At 46.6% G+C, this 22,976-nt stretch overlaps 1 protein-coding gene across 1 annotated transcript in view; it reads left to right on the plus strand.

The window, feature by feature from the left end:
- UVSSA (UV stimulated scaffold protein A) overlaps positions 1-22,976 on the plus strand; it is a 102,976-nt gene that overhangs the window by 43,951 nt on the left and 36,049 nt on the right. The window contains exon 8 of the mRNA XM_060233563.1: positions 19,139-19,295. Coding sequence (XP_060089546.1) covers positions 19,139-19,295 — 157 coding nt within the window. The remainder of the gene's footprint in view (positions 1-19,138; positions 19,296-22,976) is intronic.

The raw sequence follows: 22,976 nt of genomic DNA on the forward strand, positions 1-22,976 counted from the left end.
AGAATGGAGCATGTGCAGAGAAGAGTGAAGAGGATGATCAGGGGCCTGGAGACTGAACCCTGTGAGGAAAGGCTGAGGGACTTGGGAATGTTCAGTCTGGAGAAGGGGAGGTTGAGGGGGGGGGGTCCCATGATTGCTCTCTATAAGTCTTTGAAGGGCTGTCCCTTAGAGAGGGCAGGGAGCTGTTCCTGTTGGCAGCAGAGAAGAGGACTCGCAAGAATGGGTTTAAATTAAGGGTGGGAAGGTACCGACTGGATATTAGGAAAACCCTTTTTATAGCAAGAGATGTTCAACACTTCAACATTAGCTACCTAGGAAGGTGGTGAGCCCCCTCTCATTGGCAGTCTTTAAGCCGTGGCTGGACAAACACGTGTTGGGGATGCTCTAGGCTGAACCTGCCTTGACCAGGGGTTTGGACTAGATGGCCTGTATGGCCCCTTCCATCTCTGTGATTCTAGGATCTTGGGCCAGTCACACACTTTATAGTATTTATACTAGAGGTGTGCATTCAGCTTACCCAAACTAACCTTACCAGGATTTTCTTTTCTTTTTTTTGTGGGGGGGGGGGGGGAGGGTGTTAAGCTGAGAAGAATTAGAGTTTCTTTTTGGATACCGATATAACTTGAGTCCAAATAAAAGCCAATATTATTCAGCCTTTATTCGGGCGTGGCTTGGAGAGCCCGTAATCTTTTGCAATGGCTGCTTCACTTGCCGAGTTGTGCTGCCGAGCAGAAGCCTCCCAGCCAGGTTTGCATGAGGCGGCAAGAGGCCTCTCCACCCCAGGCAGATCCCGGGGCCATCTTCTGGGCAGGAGAAGGCTCCCCTCTAAGTCTGTGAGCCAAAAATATTCAGCAATCCCAAATATTTCCCAAATCCCAGTATCATTTTTTTTTGTGTGCACACCCCTAATTTACACCACTCTGATCTCCTTGGAGGTAGGTAGGTCGGGCAAGATGAAAGAAGTCTAAATAAACGCCGCTCATTTCTTAAAACCGAAGAATAAACAAAATATTAAACCAAAGATAGCTCTGTGTCCAAAACCAAAGCCGCAAGGGCCAAAAAAACAACAACTGATTTCTGAGGTTAATTTATGTTGTTATTTTATTATTTCCTTTGATTTATATCCTGCCCTTTCCAGAATTGGGCTCAGAGTGGGTCACGACAATAAAATATAAAAGCTAAAACTAGTAGAAATAAATATCAACATAATTAAAACAGTTTTTTAAGAAGAAGAAGATGAAGAAGATATTGGATTTATATCCCGCCCTCCACTCCGAAGAGTCTCAGAGCGGCTCACAATCTCCTTTACCTTCCTCCCCCACAACAGACACCCTGTGAGGTGGGTGGGGCTGGAGAGGGCTCTCACAGCAGCTGCCCTTTCAAGGACAACCTCTGCCAGAGCTATGGCTGACCCAAGGCCATGCTAGCAGGTGCAAGTGGAGGAGTGGGGAATCAAACCCGGTTCTCCCAGATAAGAGTCCGCACACTTCACCACTACAGCAAACTGGCTCAAACCACTACACCAAACCGCACACCAAACCACTACACCAAACTTAAAGGCAGGCATAGAGCTTTTAAAGGTTATCACCAGCGCCTTGAAATGAATCCGGTGCTTGATTGGTAGCCAGTGCAATTGTAAGAGTACTGGTTGGATGCGTGCCCACCCAAGCATCGGTCAGTAGGAGTTTCCAGATCTGCCTCATGGGTAAGCCCGTGTATAGTGGGTTACAGTAATCAAGCCTGGAAGTGACCATTGCATGGGTCACTGCAGCCAAGTCCTGGGGGGGGAGAGGTCAGGTACCAGTTGCCTGATCTGCCACAGATAAAACATCAAATCTGGAACTACAGGATGATAAAAGGCAGAGCTGTCCACTGTGGTGACCTGGGCTTCCATAGAAAGTGAGGCATCCGAAGTCACTCCTGGGCTCCTCACCATCTGGGCTGGCACCAATGGTGCCCCACCCAGGGTAGGGAGTCTGATTCCCGAATCTACCCCTCCTCAGCTCAGGTACAGGACTTCCATCTTTGTTGGATTAAGTGTCAGCTGGCTCTGCTGTAACCCCTCAGCCATGACCTCCAAAACCCTGTCCAAGCTTTCTGGGGTAGAATCAAGGCAGCTGTCCAGCAACAGATAGAGCAGGGGTGGCCAACGGTAGCTCTCCAGATGTTTTTTGCCTACAACTCCCATCAGCCCCAGCCATTGGCCATGCTGGCTGGGGCTGATGGGAGTTGTAGGCAAAAAACATCTGGAGAGCTACTGTTGGCCACCCCTGAGATAGAGCATAGCGATGGCAACCCATCCTAAGCCCCCGCACCACCTGGGCAAGGGGGTTGCATATAGATGTTCAAGGACATTGGCAAGAGGACCATTCCCTGCAGTGCTCCACATTCAGTTGGGAATGAGCAATGAGAACTTCAGTGGGCTGGATCCCTGGAGTAGAGAAGGAGGGGGGCTCTTGCTGCAATCCCCCAACTCTCCTCTCATGCTGTTCTTCGGGGTCACCTTGGGCTTCAGTGGGAGTGGCAGGGGAGGTCTGCTGCGCTGGTGGAAATTCCTTCTGTCCGAGCCTGGTTGGGTAAAGACGATTGTGGGAACTCACCAGTCATGGGGTCTGCAAGAACTGTGGAGAGGCCATCCTGCAGCTCAGCAGAATTGTGCCCCTCAGAGTTACCTGGGTGAGTCTTCAGTCTGACATTCTCAGAATGCCTGAGCTCGATCCCATTTTCGGATGAGGAGCCTTTAAAGCAGGGGTGTGAAACACGCGGCCCCGGGCCGAATCATGCCTCCTGGAGGGCTCCTATCAGGCTCCTAAGCAACTGGCTGTCGTCTGCTCTTATCTGGGAGAACCGGGTTTGATTCCCCACTCCTCCACTTGCACCTGCTAGCATGGCCTTGGGTCAGCCATAGCTCTGGCAGAGGTTGTCCTTGAAAGGGCAGCTGCTGTGAGAGCCCTCTCCAGCCCCACCCACCTCACAGGGTGTCTTTGTGGGGGAGGAAGAGAAAGGAGATTGTGAGCCGCTCTGAGACTCTTCGGAGTGGAGGGCGGGATATAAATCCAATATCTTCTTCTTCTTCCTTCTCCCTCTCCCATTTGCTGCTGCATAACAGCTTGCTTTGCAAGGCTTGCTCAATCGCACAGGAGCTGCAGAGCAAAGCCTCTGCTTTTTTCATTGGCTGAGGCTCCTCCCTTGGGAAGGAAGGGAGGGGAGGCAGAGTTTATTTTGCCAGGCTCTCTCACTCACACTGTTTTACAGAACGAGCACTCTAAAGTATCAAAATACTCTTTATAACATTTTTGAATACCAACTTTACATATATCATAGCTAGGAATTCATCGCAATCATGCAAAAATTACAATATCTAGGAAGAGAAATAGCGAAAGTTCATAGATTTATTCCTGCGTGTCAGTTTCTGACTTCCCAGCTTGATCAACCATTTGTCCGCTCCTGTGGATAAATTAAAGTGCCAGAGCTCCTGACGACTCCTTGTGCATAAATCCTCGCAGTCCTCTTTACATTATTTCAGTAGATTCCAAGAAGCATATTGGAATGCCTCACGACTTTAAATAAGGGATCTTTTTGACGGTGGGTTTAACCAAAGCTTCTACAGCCACGCTTTGCATATACTGTTTCTGATGACCCCTTCTTCCACGAGGCGTTCCCCACACGTCTAAAAGCATGAAGAATAACACAAATCTAGCAACATAAGAAACCTATATTTTCATTTCTAAATTTAAATGCCAGCTCTAAAGATTTACAATGCTCACCAGCCTACACAGGAATAAGAACATAAGAGAAGCCATGTTGGATCAGGCCAACGGCCCATCAAGTCCAACACTCTGTGTCACACAGTGGCAAAAAATTTTATATACACACATACACTGTGGCTAATAGCCACTGATGGACCTGTGCTCCATATTTTTATCTAAACCCTTCTTGAAGGTGGCTATACTTGTGGCCGCCACCACCTCCTGTGGCAGTGAATTCCACATGTTAATCACCCTTTGGGTGAAGAAGTACTTCCTTTTATCCGTTTTAACCTGGCTGCTCAGCAATTTCATTGAATGCCCACGAGTTCTTGTATTGAATAATCACTTGTTCTTGAGAAATCCATGCTGGCTCTTCTTGATCACAGCCAAATGTTCTGGGACTATTTGTTGATCTGTTCTAAAACTTTTCCAGGTATAGACATCAAGCTGACAGGTCGGTAGTTACCCAGATCCTCCTTTCCACCCTTCTCGGAGATTTCTCTGCCTCCAATCTTCTGGCACCTCACCTGCTGTTCATCTGGCCAGTGGACTTCGTTTTGTTTAAAGAAACTAGGTGTTTATGCACTACCCCCATGCTGATCCTAGGCTGCAATTCCCTTCCCTCATCATATGTTCTGTTTGTGCCTGCATATTCTGAACCTTTATAGGAATTCACTTAAGATGGTGCCGCGTGCAAGAGCCTAGGTGCTGAGGCTCTGAGGAAACGATATAAACAACAACTTAAACCAACATAAAACAAAACGTAAAACCTGCCTCAATTTACCTGCTAGCTTTTGGAAGAGCGGAGGGCTGTTGGAGGTACTGGCTAGAGGCGCTGACGACGGGAGACGGGGCCGACGGAGCAGAGCGAGCGACGGGGAGTGTTAGCCTGCGCTCGTCTACGAGTGGGGCAAGAGACAGTGAGAGGCTGCCGCTGCAGACCGCAGCCCAGGGTGAGCGGCCCCCAAAGCCAACTGAGTAGAGTGGGCGACGGGGAACATTAGACTGTGCTGGCCTGCAATTGGGGCGAGAGGTGGTGTGAGGCTGCTGCCGCGGACCGCAGTCCAGGGTGAGCGATCCAGCCGGGCGACGAGAGTGGAGAGCCAGTGGAGCGAGGAAGGAGCTAGCGGGGAGTAAGAAGTAAGCGAGTGTTAACGTTGGCGGTGGAGTGCTGTGGGTGCGGCGCCAGCCTGAACCCATTGTTGGACGGAGCCTGGAGCTGCTGGAGAGGTAGGAGCGGCGAGTTGATGAACTTAACGACTAACTTAATAACAGGGTGCAGGGGAGCAGAAGAACGAAGAGCTGGGCTCTCAGAGAGAGGAGAAAGGAGCCAGTGAAGAAACAAAGTCCGAGACGGAGCGTGACAAGAGCCAGGAGGGTGGGGCGCCCCGACCCCCGGAAGGAATTGTTTACACTGGAATCTTGCACTGGCACTTTATAATAAGAACTATCATCGTTGCTTTTGCACTGCATACTAGCACTGAGACGGAATTGCTTCCTTTGCACCCTGCTGCTTTTTGCGCTGTCTCTGCACTACCTCTGCGTATAGCACCTTGTACCAGCACATTAAAGATAAAGATCTTTTGCACTTTAAGAACTATAAGAACACTCGCACCAGCACGTCAGAGATACTGAAGACGCTCTGACTGTTAAAGATCGTTTAGCACTTTAAGAACTGTGAGAACACTGGCACTTTAAAATCTGTCCTCCAGCTACCAAATCATCTGATGCTAAACCTCCCAGCACCTTAAGGAACCTTAAGAACACGAGCACTTCAACACCTGTCTTCCAGCTAGTAAATTATCCATTTAATACTACTATCCTGAGGGTTTTCATTTGGAAAAATTGCTTGTAAGTTGATTGTATTTGGACCTAATTGATTATTTAGCTACTAAATTGAATGGGGACATGAATTTTGCCAATTAATTAGAGGGTGGGTGGGGGAGAGGGTTTATTTTTTAGTTGGCTTGGATAAATTATTAGTAGAAAGTATGTGTTTTTAGTTAGGTCTTTAAGAATATTAGTGGATAGAGTATTAAACTGAGTGAGTGGGTGAGGAGCAGAATACGTGACTGGGTGATCTGAGATTGGTGACCTGAGACTCTATAGATCTTCAGTAAATGATGTCGAGTCAAGGGATTCCAGTGCTCCTGGGGAGGGGAAAGTATTGCGGTGGGAGCAGGCAAAGTTGGAACGGAAGGAGATTGAGACACAAGAGGGCTCGTTCCCCTTCCAGCCTGTGTCCCATCCCAAAGATAGCAGGTAGAAGGGCCAAGTGGAAACACTCGCCTCCATCCCTGATATTGTGCAACGCCAGGTCCATAAATAATAAAACCTCAGTCCTGCAGGATTTTTTTATCAGACAGGACATGGACCTAGCTTGCGTGACGGAGACCTGGGTGTGGGATGGAGAGACAGTGGCTCTCTCCCAAGTAGCCCCTCCTGGGTTCTCCGTTCTTCATCAGGTTCGGACTAGCGGGTGGGGGGGAGGGGTGGCTATTTTCATAAGGGAGGATTGCTCCTTCAGGGCGCTCCCTCCCCCAAAGATCGTAGGCATAGAATGTGCTGGACTGGCGTGGAATGTAGGGGAGAGTTTAGCAATCTGGCTGGTGTATCGCCCGCCTAGCGCACCAGCCAGTGCCCTACCGTCCCTGATGGAGGCTGTAGCAGGCTGGGCATTGGAGCACCCTTGGCTTATAGTCTTGGGTGACTTCAATGTCCATGCTGAGGACGCAGCTTCCACTCGGGCGACGGACCTAGTGCTTTCCATGGCAGCACTGGGACTCTCCCAATATGTAACAGCGCCCACACACCAGGCTGGGCATACATTAGACCTGATCTTTGCGGCGGGAGTTGGAGTGGATCAGATTTCTGCCGAGGCGGTGCCATGGTCTGACCCCTATGCCCTGAGGGCTCGTGTGAATACGCCACCTCTACCCTATCTAGGCGATGAGCAAGTTTTAGTTCGCCCACGTAGCCAGATGGACCCTTTGTGGCTTCAAATGGCTATGCGGGATCCCTGGCCCTCTGGCGACTTGTTGGATGAACTGGTGGAGAACTGGAATAGCCAGCTTTCCACGGCCATCGACGAGATCACTCCCTGATGTTCTCTTCATCCTCGTTCACAATCCGCTCCATGGTATACCTGGAGCTGCGATCAATGAAACGGCAATTAAGACGACTAGAAAGACAATGGCGACATACTCGCGGCGAAGCTACGAGAATATCCTATAGGTCATTTATACGGACCTATGAGATGGCAGTCCAGGACACAAAGAAGAATTACCAGTACTTTGCATCCAGGATTGCATCTGCAACCTTGCGCCCAGCACAATTGTTTAGAATAATTCGGTCACTAATAATTTTACTGCATGGTAAACAAAATATTAGAGAATTGGAAATAGGCTGTGAGGCTTTTGCGAGCTTTTTCGCAGATAAAGTCTCGTCGCTCCGACACGACCTTCCCACCATACTTGATACAGTGAAAGAACTTGGGGCACTGAGCACGTCTTCTGGTCCAGTTCTGGATTTCTTCAGTCCATTCAGCCTGGAGGAAGTCGACAGGATCCTTTTAGCTGTACGCCCTACGACTTGTATGTTGGATCCGTGCCTGTCCTGGCTTATAAAAGCTAGCCAGGTGATGCTATGTGAACCACTGCAAGGTATCATCAATAGATCCCTGATAGAAGGGATCTTTCCCACGCCCCTTAAAGAGGCTGTGGTCCTTCCGCTCTTGAAAAAACCATCTGCAGATCCAGCCATATTGGCGAACTATCGGCCGGTATCAAACCTTCCCTTTTTGGATAAGGTTATAGAGCGGGTGGTGGCAATTCAGCTACAGCGATTCCTGGAGGACACTTCTGCACTGGATCCATTCCAGTCCGACTTTCGACCAGGTCATGGGACGGAGATGGTTCTGGTCACTCTCATGGATGACCTCCTGCGACATCTGGATCGGGGCGGCTCAGCAGTGCTACTATTATTGGACCTGTCAGCCGCTTTTGATACGGTTGATCATCACCTACTGACTGGCCGCCTTGCCGACGTGGGGATTCAGGGGTCCGCCTTACAGTGGTTGACCTCCTTTCTCCAAGATCGGGGACAAAGGGCAGTGATGGGGAGGAGTCATCCCAGAGGCACTCACATGTTGTGTGCCTCAGGGTGCGGTTCTGTCCCCGATGTTATTTAACATCTATATGCGCCTCCTTGCCCAGATTGTCAGGAGGTATGAACTGGGTTGTCACCAATACGCAGACGACACCCAGCTCTATCTACTGATGGGTGGCCAGTCCAACTGTACCCCGGAAAATCTGGACCTGGCTCTTCAAGCCATAGCATCCTGGCTCAGGCTGAGTCGGCTGAAATTGAATCCGATGAAGACGGAGGTTCTCTATCTAAGCCGAGGTGGTCCAAGGGGAGGGGTCCAGCTGCCGGCTCTAGACGGGGTGCCATTGATACTGGCCCCTAAGGTCAAGAGCTTGGGCATGCTCCTTGAGTCCTCCCTTACGATGGAGGCCCAGGTAGCAGCCACTATTAGATCCACCTTTTTTCATCTTTGGCAGGTGCGGCAGCTGGCTCCTTTTCTGGAGCACAATGTAGCTTGTATTCCAACACAATGACTTAGCAATGGTGATCCATGCTACAGTCACCTCAAGAATAGATCACTGTAATGCTCTCTACATAGGGCTACCCTTGACGCTGACTCAGAAACTACAGTTAGTGCAGAACGCTGCAGCACAGCTGTTAATGAGGCTCCCTCGATGGGAGCACATTCAGCCAGTGCTGAAAGAGCTGCAGTGGCTACCTGTTGTGTTCCGAATCCGTTTCAAGGTGTTGGTATTAACCTTTAAAGCCCTTTATGGTCAGGGACCTGTTTATCTGCGAGACCACCTTTCCCCATATATCCCCCAGAGAGCACTGCGTTCAGGGACAAAAAAATCTGCTGTCCACCCCTGGACCAAAGGAGGCCAGGTTGCGTTTGACACGAGCCAGGGCCTTCTCTGTGGCAGCACCAGAGTTATGGAATGCTCTCCCGGAGGCCATAAGGGCCCTGCGGGACCTTCCTACATTCCGCAGGGCTTGTAAGACCGAATTGTTTCGACAGGCCTTCGAAGCTTAAACCGAGAGAGAGCTGCCACCTGACATCAGCTAGAGTTCCCGGTGACCAACCGTCTGAAAAGCAGAACCGCCAACATAGTAATGGTACAGCACAGTGGAATAGTTTTTAAATTTTAATTATATTAATGTTTTATAGATTTTATTGACTTATTGTTTTAAATCGTGTAAACGACTGTTGTAAGCTGCCCTGAGTCCGCTTGCGGAGAGGGCGGGATAAAAGTCTAAGGTAAAAAAAAAATAAAAATAAAAAATAAAAATAAAAGAGCCTATAAAAGGTATGTTCTTAACAATAGGGTAGGAGAAGAGATTTACTTTTATTACTGATCTTTTGGAAGGAAGATAGTCCATTTGACTTTGCATATGCAAGATGAAATGTAAATTTGTAAAAGAATTTAGGTGATTAGGCAGCTGAAGTGTGAAGACATAACCCATTAGGGGTGTCATGCCAAATTAACATTACCAGGCTTTTTAATGACCCCTCATTTGTATAATCCTTATTTACATTTGCACCTGATCTCTGCAGGATGGCCGCCATTTTGCACTTTCACATTCAGTCTAAATGTTCTCTCTTCAGAGAAAACGTTGTCCTGCACCCCATTCCGTTCTCTGCCTTTGTCTGCAGACGGCACAGATGCTGGCATTTCACCTGAGAGACTGTGATTTTAATGAACCCACTTTGTTGTTTGTTCTTGAACGTAACATGAACGTGAACATGAAGTGTCGCCTTGAGATTCAGAAAGCTCTGGAGTGAAAATGGAGGCAAAAAAAGCCCCTCTGTTGTCGGGTCACCAGCAGAATGGGAACTCTTCTGCTGTCCTCCTTTGAGTTGCGAGTTCTGTCCTGCTTCGGGTTGCCCACTTTCCCTTCCTTTGTGACCCCTCCCACTTTCCCTTTAAATGACAACATTGGATAGACCAAAGGGAAGAAAGAGAAGTAATGCTGTGCCAGAGACTTTTGCTGAAATTTATGGGTGGGATTTGGAGTAAGTATTCAGTGTGGAGATCTGGAAAATGCTGACATTTGGTGGAGTGAACTGCTCATAAAGTAAGTTGTGACCTGAACTACCTGCGTGTCTAGCTTTAGAGTAAATTTCTCCAGGGCTGCAACTCCCCCATCCTTGTGGGAGATTATATTCAGGAAGTCTTGGGGATAATAAAGGTGATCCATTGGTGCAGTGCCTGTGGCTCATTTTCTATCAGGATGGAAGATTCTGAATTTTGTAATTTCTGATGTTCAGAGTCTCTGTTGCTTCTTAGAAGGCGGACTGGGCTGCCTGGGTAAAGAACGTCAACTAGACTTCCCAGACAGCCAATGCCAGATAGGGTACTGATTGGTTTTGCCAAGGAGGCGGGTGGGGGGACTGGGGTAAGAGCCAAGCGATGTCTCTTCCCTGAGAGAGCAGTGCATTCCAGTCCCTGCTCACCCTTCGGTCTGCTCCAGGGCTGTCTCTGCTCACTCCACTGTCCAGGGGGCTCAGCTATCCACCCTTCTACCAGCCCTTCACAGATCATCTACTTGTCTCCATCTGTCCTTTGTTCTGGGCCCAATGCTGCTCGCATGAAAGTTACACTTAGAAGACTTCTGAAATCCCTGGATAGAGTTTCCCTCCACAGTGTTACCTGGTAATTGTGGCTGTTGCTGTGTACTTGCTACATTGCTCAACTCTTTGGGGCCGGCACAGGCATAGGAAAATGGTCACAGGACTGAGGGGAAGCTGTGAAAATGGTCACAGGACTGAGGGGAAGCCTCTTAAAAAGCAGCTAGCAGGAAGTGAATGCTTCATATTAACTGTGCTGAAACATTCTTTTCAAATTATTATTCCAGGTTGGAATGGTAACGTTTTGATGCCGGTATTCATTCCCTGCCTTCTAGTTGGGCCCAGATTTCTCCTGCAATAGCTTGAGCACTCACTCTTCTACTGCCTCCCAGAAAGGCTGGTGCTTTAGATTTGCATCTGGGTTAAAGCAGTGCCCCTTAGCATCTGAATAGAGTAAAATTAAGAACAAGATTTGAAGGGAATAGTACAGGCAGTTGCTCTGGGGAGGTGGCCGCCTCCAGCAAACAAAAGCATTAGCTGTAGAGAAGCACTGCCCAAGACTCCCATACCACGTTCGGAGCTGAATATTCGAACACTCACATAACAATGCCCAGTGCCTTCCGCTTGCGGGGTGGGGGCTCCCTGCCCCTGTTATTCCAAGGCCCAGAAAGCAGCGAGGTCAAGTGACATGGCTGTGCTGAAATGGTTGGCTGAAATGGAAGAGGGTCCTGGGAGCATCTGGAAGGAAGGAAGGGGTGTGGACAGCTCTGGCTGGGGAAGACGTATCTGCAGAGGCAGGTCTTAATTGCCTCCTTGAGCCTGGGTTTTCTGCTGGAAATTTAAATAGTCTTAATTATATCGTTGGGCTGGCTGACCTTTTAGGGGAAATGCTGTCGGAGCTCTAATTCGTCCCCTGGTGGGATGTTAACGGCAGGATTCCTTTGTGATTCTTGGCTTACTGATAAATCTCTTGGAAGGCCTTGATTAATGGTCTAGTGGCCCAGTACTAGGAAAACCTCTTTTCTCTAGAAAGATTCTCTCTTCACAGTATGACTGAAGAAGTGTGCCTGCACGTTGAAAGCTCATATCGTGAATAAACTTTTGCTGGTCTTAAAGGTGACCCTGGACTCAGACTTTGTTCTCCTGCTTCAGACTAACATGGCTGCCCACCTAATCTTTCTTTGCAATATGGTCAGATGTGCACAGCCCTGCTCTTTCTGACGGCTGCCACTCTTTTGAGGTGCCAACGGCTAGAAAACCTGTTGATTGCCTACACATGGCTAACGAAGAAGGGGGTGCTCTTCATGGAGACTGAAGAATCAAGACAATGCAGAATCGTGCGAATAATTAAACTTTTAACTTGAGTTTACAGGACAGTCATTTAAGTTTGGTTGGGAATGTTTGCAGATTGCTCTGCTGCATCAAATCCCTGCCCCCCCCCACCGCCCCCGCAATGATCTTTCCCTGCCTGGGCCATGGGGTTTGCAGTGGGCCCTTAACAGAAGCGCTGGTAGGAGAGTTGGAATCTGAGTTGTGTAGGGAGGTTAGCTACTAGCAGATGCTTTCCCAAAGGCACATGCGTGAACATCTCCTAGCATAACTGTAAATCAGATTGCTGTGATCATCCTTGGCAAAGAAAATCCAAAGAAAATAAGAACATAAGAGAAGCCATGTTGGATCAGGCCAATGGCCCATCCAGTCCAACACTCTGTGTCACATAAGAACATAAGAGAAGCCCTGTTGGATCAGGCCAATGGCCCATCCAGTCCAACACTCCGTGTCACACAGTGGCCAAAAAAATTATATTTATATATATATACACACACACATATATATACACACTATGGCTAATAGACACTGATGGACCTCTGCTCCATATTTTTATCTAACTCCCTCTGTCTATGCTTGTAGCCGCCGCCACCTCCTGTGGCAGTGAATTCCACATGTTAATCACCCTTCGGGTGAAGAAGGACTTCCTTTTATCCATTATAACCTGACTGCTCAGCAATTTCATCGAATGCCCACGAGTTCTTGTATTGTGAGAAAGGGAGAAAAGAACTTCTTTCTCTACTTTCTCCATCCCATGCATAATCTTGTAAACCTCTATCATGTCACCCCGCAGTTGATGTTTCTCCAAGCTAAAGAGCCCCAAGTGCTTTAACCTTTCTTCATAGGGAAAGTGTTTCAACCCTTTAATCATTCCAGTTGCCCTTTTCTGGACTTTTTCCAATGCTATAATATCCTTTTTGAGGTGTGGTGACCAGAATTGCACATAGTATTCCAAATGAGACCGCACCATCGATTTATACAGGGGCATTATGATACTGGCTGATTTGTTCTCAATTCCCTTCCTAATCATTCCCAGCATGGCGTTGGCCTTTTTTATTGCAATCGCACACTGTCTTGACATTTTCAGTGAGTTATCTACTACGACCCCAAGATCTCTCTTGGTCAGTCTCTGCCAGTTCAGGGATTGCTGGATCCTACTTTAAATGTACTAAATCAAAAACTGGCAAACTCGCCATAGGTTTCCAAGGCATGTGGTGGGAGAGTAATTTTGAAGAGGATTTGCCAGGAGAGAGAAAGAGATGAGTAAGAGCAGTTGTGTATAAGCGGGACAGAAGATAGCAAGCTCATTTGAAGAAGTGAATTCCATTTCAGACTCCCACAGGGGTGCGTTTGGTTTCTGTGATCACACAGCAGTTTGTGTTATATGTGCACGTCTGTCCCACCTTCTCTTCAGACTCAAGCAGGCTACACATATGCAAAAATATTATTTATCGAGAAAAACCACGTGCCACCTCTTCAGAAAGCCGCTTGCAACACCTTATGAAAAAAAACGGAACTTCATAAAAAGCTGTCTAAAAGTACAGCATAAAACAACTCAGCAGCTTAAAATTACGTTCATGAAACAGGCAGGCTATTAAAGAACAGCTCAAAAAGACAGAATCCCTCAGACAAAAGTATGGATAAAATGAAACGTTTCGACCTGGAGCCTAGAGGAAGTAAGAGGAGCCTCCAGGAGAAGGGCGTTCCACAGGTGAAGTGCCTCCACTGGGGAGTGGGGGGAGAAACGTGGTCCCTGGTAACATCTTGCCTCATATCTGCAGGGAGGCAAAGGAAAGCAGAAGCACCTTGACATGTTCCTTGACACAGATGGGCAGCAGTGCAGATAGTGGAAGGGTTCCCTCTTCCAGCACCAGGCTGCTTGCCAAAGGTTGCTGGGCTCCATGGAAGCTCCTGGGTAGAGATCTGAGCCAGGATTCAGCGACAGCCTCAAACTACAGACACGCCCCTTGTGGGGAAGTGCAACCACCCATCCAGTCCTCAAGCAGGTTTGTCATTGACCTGTAAAACCTCACCTGTGTCTGGCTTAAGCTTGAGTTTCTGGGCCCAGATTTGGCCTCTTTAGGATTTTGATGGCACATCACTCCAGAACCCTGATGATCTTGTCCATTATTGCTTAGACCACGTTTCTAAATATAGCATGTAGCAGTCGGACTTTCTTCAGATACAAAAGGGAATTAAGGATAAAGGGGAACTGTGTTGGACTGGATGGGCCATTGGCCTGATCCAACATGGCTTCTCTTCTGTTCTTATGTGACACAGAGGGCGTTTTCGCACTGGCCTTCAAGTGGTGCAACCACCCTCTTCACGCCGGCGGATCTGCAGGGATTTCGCACCAGAAGCGCCGGCGCACCCAAAAGAGCCGGCGACTTCCGTCGCGAAACCAGCTCAAACGGAAACCGCCAAGAAGCAGGAAAACGTTTGAGCTGGTTTCGCGACGGAAGTCGCCGGCTCTTTTGGGTGCGCCGGCGCTTCTGGTGCGAAATCCCTGCAGATCCGCCGGCGTGAGGAGGGTGGTCGCACCACTTGAAGGTGAGTGCGAAAACGCCCAGAGTGTTGGACTGGATGGGCCATTGGCCTGATCCAACATGGCTTCTCTTCTGTTCTTATGTGACACAGAGGGCGTTTTCGCACTGGCCTTCAAGTGGTGCGACCACCCTCTTCACGCCGGCGGATCTGCAGGGATTTCGCACCAGAAGCGCCGGCGCACCCAAAAGAGCCGGCAACTTCCGTCGCGAAACCAGCTCAAACGGAAACCGCCAAGAAGCAGGAAAACGTTTGAGCTGGTTTCGCAACGGAAGTCGCCGGCTCTTTTGGGTGCGCCGGCGCTTCTGGTGCGAAATCCCTGCAGATCCGCCGGCGTGAGGAGGGTGGTCGCACCACTTGAAGGTGAGTGCGAAAACGCCCAGAGTGTTGGACTGGATGGGCCATTGGCCTGATCCAACATGGCTTCTCTTATGTTCTTATGTGGGCTGAAGGATCTGCATTTGCACAGTTTAGGCTGATGCACTCTTGTGTTTCTTCAGTGGAACCCACCGGTGCTGTAGTACAAATTGCTGTTGAAATTGTGAGAGATGTGAAAAACGGTTTGTGATGAGTTACGGGAAGCTGCTTCTGCTCCCGAGGGAGAGAACAAAATTGTCTGGAGGGCATGGGCTAGCCTTTTGGAGCTGCCTGAACCATCCCTCTGGATCCCGCACTTTATTAATAGCAAATAATTCTGTTCTTCAGAAGTTTCTGTTCATATTGTTCATCTTTATATTCTAGCTGTGTAGGGTTTTTCCCCTTCGTTTCAATTAAACGTATACTAATGCTAAGTAATTTTGTTATACCTAAATCCGAACGGCTGATGTGAGTTGTTCTCCTTATTTCTTTGAGTTTTCGTTTAGGAGCTTTTATCTCCCCTTAATCCCACCATTTCTGTCAGGACATAATCTCTTTCTCAAATTTACATTTTAATTACAAGGCCAGCCAAGCTGGTGAAAATCAATAATGTCGGCATTCAGGAGCCCAACTTGCTGCCGAAGGCCCAGCCTCTCTATTTCCTCCTATTGATCTGTCTCTTTAATACTGTCTGTTTTATTGCTTCTGGCAAATGGCTGCTGGTTGGTCCATTTAAACAAACACACCAGGTTTTGGACACTTGTCTCGAAGCAAGTGTTTAAAACTAATTTTGAACAAAAGGTGTTTTGAAGATCAGGTGGCAGTGTGCAGATTCAAACCAGGAATATATTTTGAAGGATTCTGCCACTACGCTTGTTAACACTGGTGCAGCATAATTGTATCGGATTGTTTAAATGAATTAGATTTTGCATTTATTGTAAGCAGTTTGTCATTGCCTCTTGGAAGACTCAAAATTATCGTTTAGCAAATGCTTCAAAATTGTAGCTCTTGTGACTTCGATTGCAGTTGTCATTATTGATCATCTTGATGTTCTGTGGTTTTGTTTACCATTTGAGGTTGAAGAACATATGACTCTACCCCCACATATTCGTGAGGGTCGTTTTCAGTTCTTGTAAGGCATCTACCAGAAACATTTCCAACTCTGGGCCCACTTTGAGGGTCACTCCCCCAGGTCGTGTTCCCTTTCAGTGATGTTACAATACCTGTTAGTTCTCATGGCACAGGGGTTTGTCTACTCTGCAGTGATGGTCCATCTGGTGGCCATTTGGCTTTTCACTTCCCTATAAAGGACCACACCATGTTCTTCCATAGGCACTCCAAACAAGTGTTTGAAGGGATTAATGAGCATGTACCCCCATGCCCCAAGCTGGTATTGCAGTGGTCCTTCTTAGTACTCTCGCTGCTAATGCTGGAACCACTTGAACCCATGGCCACTTGCTCATTAGACCTCCTTTGGATCAAGGTTTGGTTTTTGGTCCCCATGAGTTCTGTCCAAAGGATTGGCAAGCTGACCATGTTAAGTGTTGGATTTTTTTTGCTGAATGGGTAGTACCTAAGTTTAGAGGTTTTACCCAAGGTGGGCTGCCGAAGATTTGTAGTGTGGTTTGTTGCTTACATTGTCATAATGTCTCATTCATGATATATTGAAAGAATCCCAGCTGGAATTATGACAGTAGCCAGATTTAATCTTAATAAATTTATGTAATGAAATTTGACTTGATTCTCTTTAAATCATTCTTAAAATATAGAGTATTATTATTATTACTACTACTACTACTACTACTATAGTTATAACTTTAAATTTAAGTAAAAGGATTCATTCTGAAATTTTTAGACAGTTATGGTAATAATCTTCTAGAAAAATAATTTGCATGATAATCAAATGTAGGTTTGTTCACAACCTTAATACTGGTAGCTTCTTTGGCTCGCAAAGTTGAATTTTGGCTCACAAACTCCACAGCTTAGAAGAATTCTTTGGGAATTCTTAAAATTGGTTACTTCTGGAAACAGACAAGAAGGCCTTATCCACCAAAAAGAAGGGGGAGAGACCTCTTACAAAGTCTGGAACGTTTCATGGCTCAAGTGCCCCACTCAGATATGGAAATTATCAGAATTTCGACAAGAAGTGGCAAAGAACCAGGTCTGCAATAGGAGATCTTAGGTTGTTGTATATAAGAAGTCTTCCCTTCAATACAAGGGAGGAGGAAATAGCTCCATGTGATGACTGCAGCGCAGGCCCCCACTTCAGGCACTGGCGGCTTTACTGTGGTTTGGCCGCAGTTATTCCTGATCAGTGGCTGCAGAAGACGAACACCAACGGCTTGGACTAGAAACATTTTCTGTAACAAAGTAAAAAAGCGGGTACCAAAAAAAAGTGGATGCTCACATCATGCCTTCTTTTTCAAGTGAAGACTTGAACTATCAAACTGGTATCAGAATCCCAGAAGACATCAGGGGTGTATTCGGTCATCATAAAGTTTGAAAGGAAAACAGAGACATTTTGACCGTTTTGAAGTGGCTAAACTGCGAAGTAATGGCAGAGAGGAGAATAATGTGAGCCAGTTCGGGTGCTCATTAGGGAGAAAGGTGGGGTATAAATAAAGCCAATAAATAAACGGGATCCATCATAGCAGCTATCCGGTAGGGAGACTTTCTGTCATCCGTGGACTTGTCAGAGAACTCTTTGTATGTTTCTATCAACAGAATGTATGGGTTTGAGACCTGGGACGTGCCTTGCTTTGCACCCAGGGGGTGGTGATATTTTCCTGCCTCCATGATCTCCTGGGCAGACCCCTCAACCACAGCAGGAACTTAGAGATGCAGAACACATGCCAATCTGCCTACAGAAACGTGGATTTGTGATCAGTGTAGACAAGAACATTCTGCAAAATACAACCACATAAACACAATAATTTGCATAGACATGATCAGGGGAAAGGTTTTTTCTGCCAACGCAGAGACAACTGAAAATGAAGAAGAAGAAGATATTGGATTTATATCCCGCCCTCCACTCCGAAGAGTCTCAGAGCGGCTCACAATCTCCTTTACCTTCCTCCCTCCACAACAAACACCCTGTGAGGTAGATGAAGATATTGGATTTATATCCCGCCCTCCACTCTGAAGAGTCTCAGAGCGGCTCACAATCTCCCTTCCCTTCCTCCCTCCACAACAAACACCCTGTGAGGTAGATGAAGATACTGGATTTATATCCCGCCCTCCACTCCGAAGAGTCTCAGAGCGGCTCACAATCTCCTTTACCTTCCTCCCCCACAACAGACACCCTGTGAGGTGGGTGGGGCTGGAGAGGGCTCTCACAGCAGCTGCCCTTTCAAGGACAACCTCTGCCAGAGCTATGACTGACCCAAGGCCATTCCAGCAGGTGCAAGTGGAGGAGTGGGGAATCAAACCCGGTTCTCCCAGATAAGAGTCCGCGCACTTAACCACTACACCAAACTGGCTCTCTCTTCTGAAGATACAAGAAGCCTTGACAAGGGTTCTTCAGGTACATCTCACAACCCTGGGCGTGCGAGTGTCCTGCCAGGGTGTCATCTCATTGGAAAGTTTCCACGTAAGACTCTCAATGACTTCAGTTTCCTTTTCAGCCTCAGGTAGCCAAACTGTGTGTGTGGGGGATGTAGCCATTGCACAATGAGGTTCTATGATGGCTGACCAGAGACAGGTTATCTTGGACATCCCTCCCCCAAAGGAAAAGGTAGATGTTTTGAGGAGGCCACGCCTAGGTGCATGGTTTATAATAAGTAGTACTGGTTTCTGGACTTTTTGGCCTCTGGGCTTACTTTCCACTGTGGACCTGGTCTGCAGCATGCTCACACACACACACACCCCGACTCCAGAAAAATGATAACGCTCCTCTCATGTCTGCTAAAATTGCTTTAATTCTTTTTTTTAAAAATGCAGTAGTTTTTTTTCAAAATTACACAGGGTCCTGTGGCACCTTCAGTAGTAGTTGTAAAATAAAGTCTACATAAACAATGGTTTGTTTATGGGGCCTTTATTTCACTACAAGAACTACAGATATTCTTGCAACAGCTAGCTGGTAGAATGGTACCTGGCTGGAAATCCTCAGACAATAATCTGGGCTTGATTTGATGTCATTTGTTTTCCTGAGCAAGCTAAAATGAGTAGCACATCCAACTTTTCAGTTAAGCTAGCACTTTTCTATTAGTATAACTGGATCATAATTTCTCCACTAATGAGCATTGCTGTACAAACTAGCCGTATTTCTCTTTTAGAGAAAAATGGTTTGGTTTCACAAGTAACATGGCTGCAAAAACAGGATGTTTACCGCAATCTGATCCCCTCGTCTGATGAAGTGTGCTTAAGAGAGCGCACAAAAGCTTACGTTCTGAATAAAAATGGGTTGGTCTTAAAGGTGCCGCTTGACTCCTGCTTTGTTCTGCTGCTTCAGACCAACACGGCTGCCCGCTTGGATCTACCACCATCTTTGCTTGTCTTGTTGTAGGCCTGGAACCGCTGTCACCTCCAAAAGCTGTAGGAACCAAGACTGCCACAGAGAGAGAGCCTAAACAAAACGAAGACGAACTCGATCCAACGTGTGCCGCTGCAACTTGGAAAATGGTCCATGATAAACTACCGAGAGTGGAATCGCCAAATACCAGGTTAGAATTACTTATATTGGTGTGAGGTTTATCATTGAATGTTACAATCATAGCTGGCATTTAAGAGCTGTAGAGTACGGATGATCTTGCTTTCCTCTTTCAGAAAGAGAGAGAAAGGGCGTTTGTGTGCTTTGTTGGGATTATTGAATATGTGTGGGACGTCCCATCAGCAGAAATATTCTTTGCAGCATCAAGTTCAATAATATTAACATGCTGGTGAATTTTGGTGGGGAAATCCTAATTTTCTGAGTTTTTAAACAAAACGATTAAGTTTAATAATAATAATAATAATACATTTTATTTATATCCCGCCCTCCCCGCCGAAGCAGTCTCAGGGCAGCTAACAAGACATGGTATGTACCATGATTATTATACAAGTCAATTATAAGATACAGTTAATAAATACAATTAAAAACGGTTACATAATTTTTTTTAAAAACTACAATAAATTTTTTTAAAAACTACAATAAATTAAAGGTGCTACATTCAGTAAGGTGTATATCCAGATGGCGAGATGTCGCTTTCAGGGTTCCTTATAGGCTCGTTGAAAAAGGGTGGTTTTGCAAGCCCTGCGGAACTGGCTAAAGTCCCGCAGGGCTCGCACTTCCTCCAGTAGCTGATTCCACCAGTGGGGGGGCATTATTGAGAAGGCCTGCTCCCTCGTTACTTTCAGTTTGGCCTCCTTTGGTCCAGGGATTTTTAGAAGACTTTGGGAGCTGGATCTCAGTGCTCTCTGGGGAACATGTGGAGAGAGGCGGTCCCTAAGGTAGGCAGGTCCTCGGCCATATAGGGCTTTAGTCTTCTTGTCTATAGTCTATAGAGAAGATTGCTCAAGTTCACATATACTTTTGTTTTTCCCTTATAAGTAAACAGAAGCTGTTCATATGCTGTTGGAATAACGGAATTTGAGTATTATTTCTAAATGTAACTTTCACGGTAGTCAGAAGGTATTTTAAAGAAGTAATAAGTTGAAATGAGATGAGTAATATCCCTGCTATACATGAAAACCGTATAGTGTGGAAACGGGGGATGCACAGAAATGGTTGTATAGTAGTCAAGACAGTGTTCAAATCACATTGTTTCAGTAATGCAGTTAACTAGCAAGGCAGGGTATTGATGCCATCTGTAAACGCTAAGGGGGAAAAACCAATGCATCGAAGCCCCACATATCCCAGTCCCACTTACATCGACATATCCCGGTGGGGTTTTAACCCATGTCAGACAGGAATGAATGATCAAGGCGGCTTCTGCAAGTGATCTTGTTTTCCTTTTTGCTTCTCCTTTTTTAATTACTGCGTCGCAACCGGGTGATAGCAGGCTCTTCCCAGTAAAAGCAGACGATAGATGCTAGGCATGCCACTGATTCCTTGAGGTATGCATATACGTCTAGCCTTTGGAAACCTGAGAGATTATAAGGCAGGATTAGTTAATATCAGTCCTGAAGATCTGTGCCGGTTTATTTGCGGCTCGCCGTGTCATCCTAAGTCCTTCGAAGTCAACCGGCTCAGAAGAGTTTTATCTCGGCATAGGGCTGCCCTGTTTGTCTTTTACCACATAACGTTAAGAACAGCTAGGTAACTGTAATTAGTCTGAACACTTTTTACAGCTCAACTGCTGATCTGACTGAACCGATCCGTGTAATTGTAACCTAGAAGCTTGATAACCGTAAAGGGACTGCGAGAGTCATAAAGCGACTTGATGGTCGTAAAGTGACTTGATAGTCATAACGTGACTGAGGGAAAGTGACTTGATAATCATAGAGTGACTGTGAGGCACTCCAAAGGGATCTGTCGAGGCTGGGCGAGTGGGCATCAACATGGCAAACGAGGTTCAGCATGGCCAAGTGCAAAGTAATGCAGATTGGGGCCAAAAATCCTAACTATAAATGCAAGTTGATGAGGTCCAAACTGGCAGAGACTGACCAAGAGAGAGATCTTGGAGTCATAGTAGAGAACTCACTGAAAATGTCAAGGCAGTGTGCGACTGCTATAAAAAAGGCCGACGCCATGCTGGGGATTATTAGGAAGGGAACTGAAAACAAATCAGCCAGTATCATAATGCCCCTGTATAAATTGATGGTGCGGCTTCATTTGGAGTATTGTGTACAATTCTGGTCACCACACCTCAAAAAAGATATTTATAGCATTGGGAAAAGTTCGGAAAAGCAACTAGAATGATTAAAGGGTTTCCCTATGAAGAAAGTTTATTGTGCTTGGGGCTCTTTAGAAACGTCGACTGAGGGGTGACATGATAGAGGTTTACAGGATTATGCATGGGATAGAGAAGGTAGAGAAAGAAGTACTTTTCTCCCTTTCTCACAATACAAGAATTCGTAGGCACTCAATGAAATTGCTGAGCAGTCAGATTAGAATGGATGAAAGGAAGTACTTCTTCACCCAGAGAGTGATTAACACATGGAATTCATTGCCACAGGAAGTGGTGGCGACTACAAGCATAGACAGCTTTAAGAGGGGATTGGATAAACATCTGGAGCAGAGGTCCATCAATGGCTATTAGCCACAATATAAATGGAACTCTCATCTGGGCAGTGATGCTCTGTATTCTTGGTGCTTGGGGGGGGGGGGGCAACAGTGGGAGGGCTTCGGGTGTCCTGGCTCCACTAGTGCATCTCCTAATGGCACCTGTGGGGTTTTTTTGCCACTGTGTGACAAAGTGTTGGACTGGATGGGCCATTGGCCTGATCCAACATAGCTTCTCTTATGTTGTTCTTCTGTAACACACTGTACATGGGGTGTCACTTGCAGACAATTTGGAAGCTACTGTTGGTGCTAAATATGGCCTCATGTTTGTTATCAGGAAGCAGGCCATACGGATCATAGTACACCTGTTTTGTGGCCCTTAACTTGGGTGTTTCCAAGACCAATTTCAGGTGTCAGTGCTGCTTTCAAAGCCCTCCATGACCTGGGACCATCTTTCGCTATGTCTTTGCTCTACGCGGTAATGCCTTTCGATTGTTCTGATTCCTGCAAGGGTATGTTCTACTGCTGTCCACTTGCAGGCTTTTCCCGTGGCTGTTCCAGTGTTGTGGAATAGTTTTCCAAAGGGGATTAGAAGATATACTGTATGCCTCTCTTGTACTTTCGGAGGTACTGTAAAAGGACTTCTGTCTCCTCAAGATGATTGCTTTGTGAATGACTTAAATTTTGGATCTTTCTTTCTGACGTTGGTTTTCATTCTGTGGCTTTTGCCATTTTTTCGTACTGTTTTTATTGTTACCTTCTAGCCCACCCTCCCCCACAATCAGACTCAGGGCAGGTTACAACAGCATCAATACAGCATAACGTCAACCAAATAAAAACGTAATAAACAATTTGAAAGTTCAAAAGTAGCTGAGCTGCTGTGGCGTTTTGTACTAATTGTCGTCTTTGAGCTGACAACCAGACCTATAATAATAATAATAATAATAATAATAATAATAATAAAATTTTATTTATACCCCGCCCTCCCCGCCGGGGCAGGCTCAGGGGAGCTATGTAGTGTGCAGTACAGTAGTCTAGTCATGATGATGAGCAATGATCACTCATGCTATCTTGGAAATCTCCTAGCCACGTATCTACCAGCTCCCACTTGCAGTGAAACATCACGTGCACCAAACGTCCTGCCCCTTGTAAAAATGTTCATCACAAAGGCCCACTCCTGTTTTACACACTGTCACGGGCT

This window comes from Heteronotia binoei, chromosome 3, assembly GCF_032191835.1.
Source record: "Heteronotia binoei isolate CCM8104 ecotype False Entrance Well chromosome 3, APGP_CSIRO_Hbin_v1, whole genome shotgun sequence".
Lineage (NCBI taxonomy): Eukaryota > Metazoa > Chordata > Lepidosauria > Squamata > Gekkonidae > Heteronotia > Heteronotia binoei.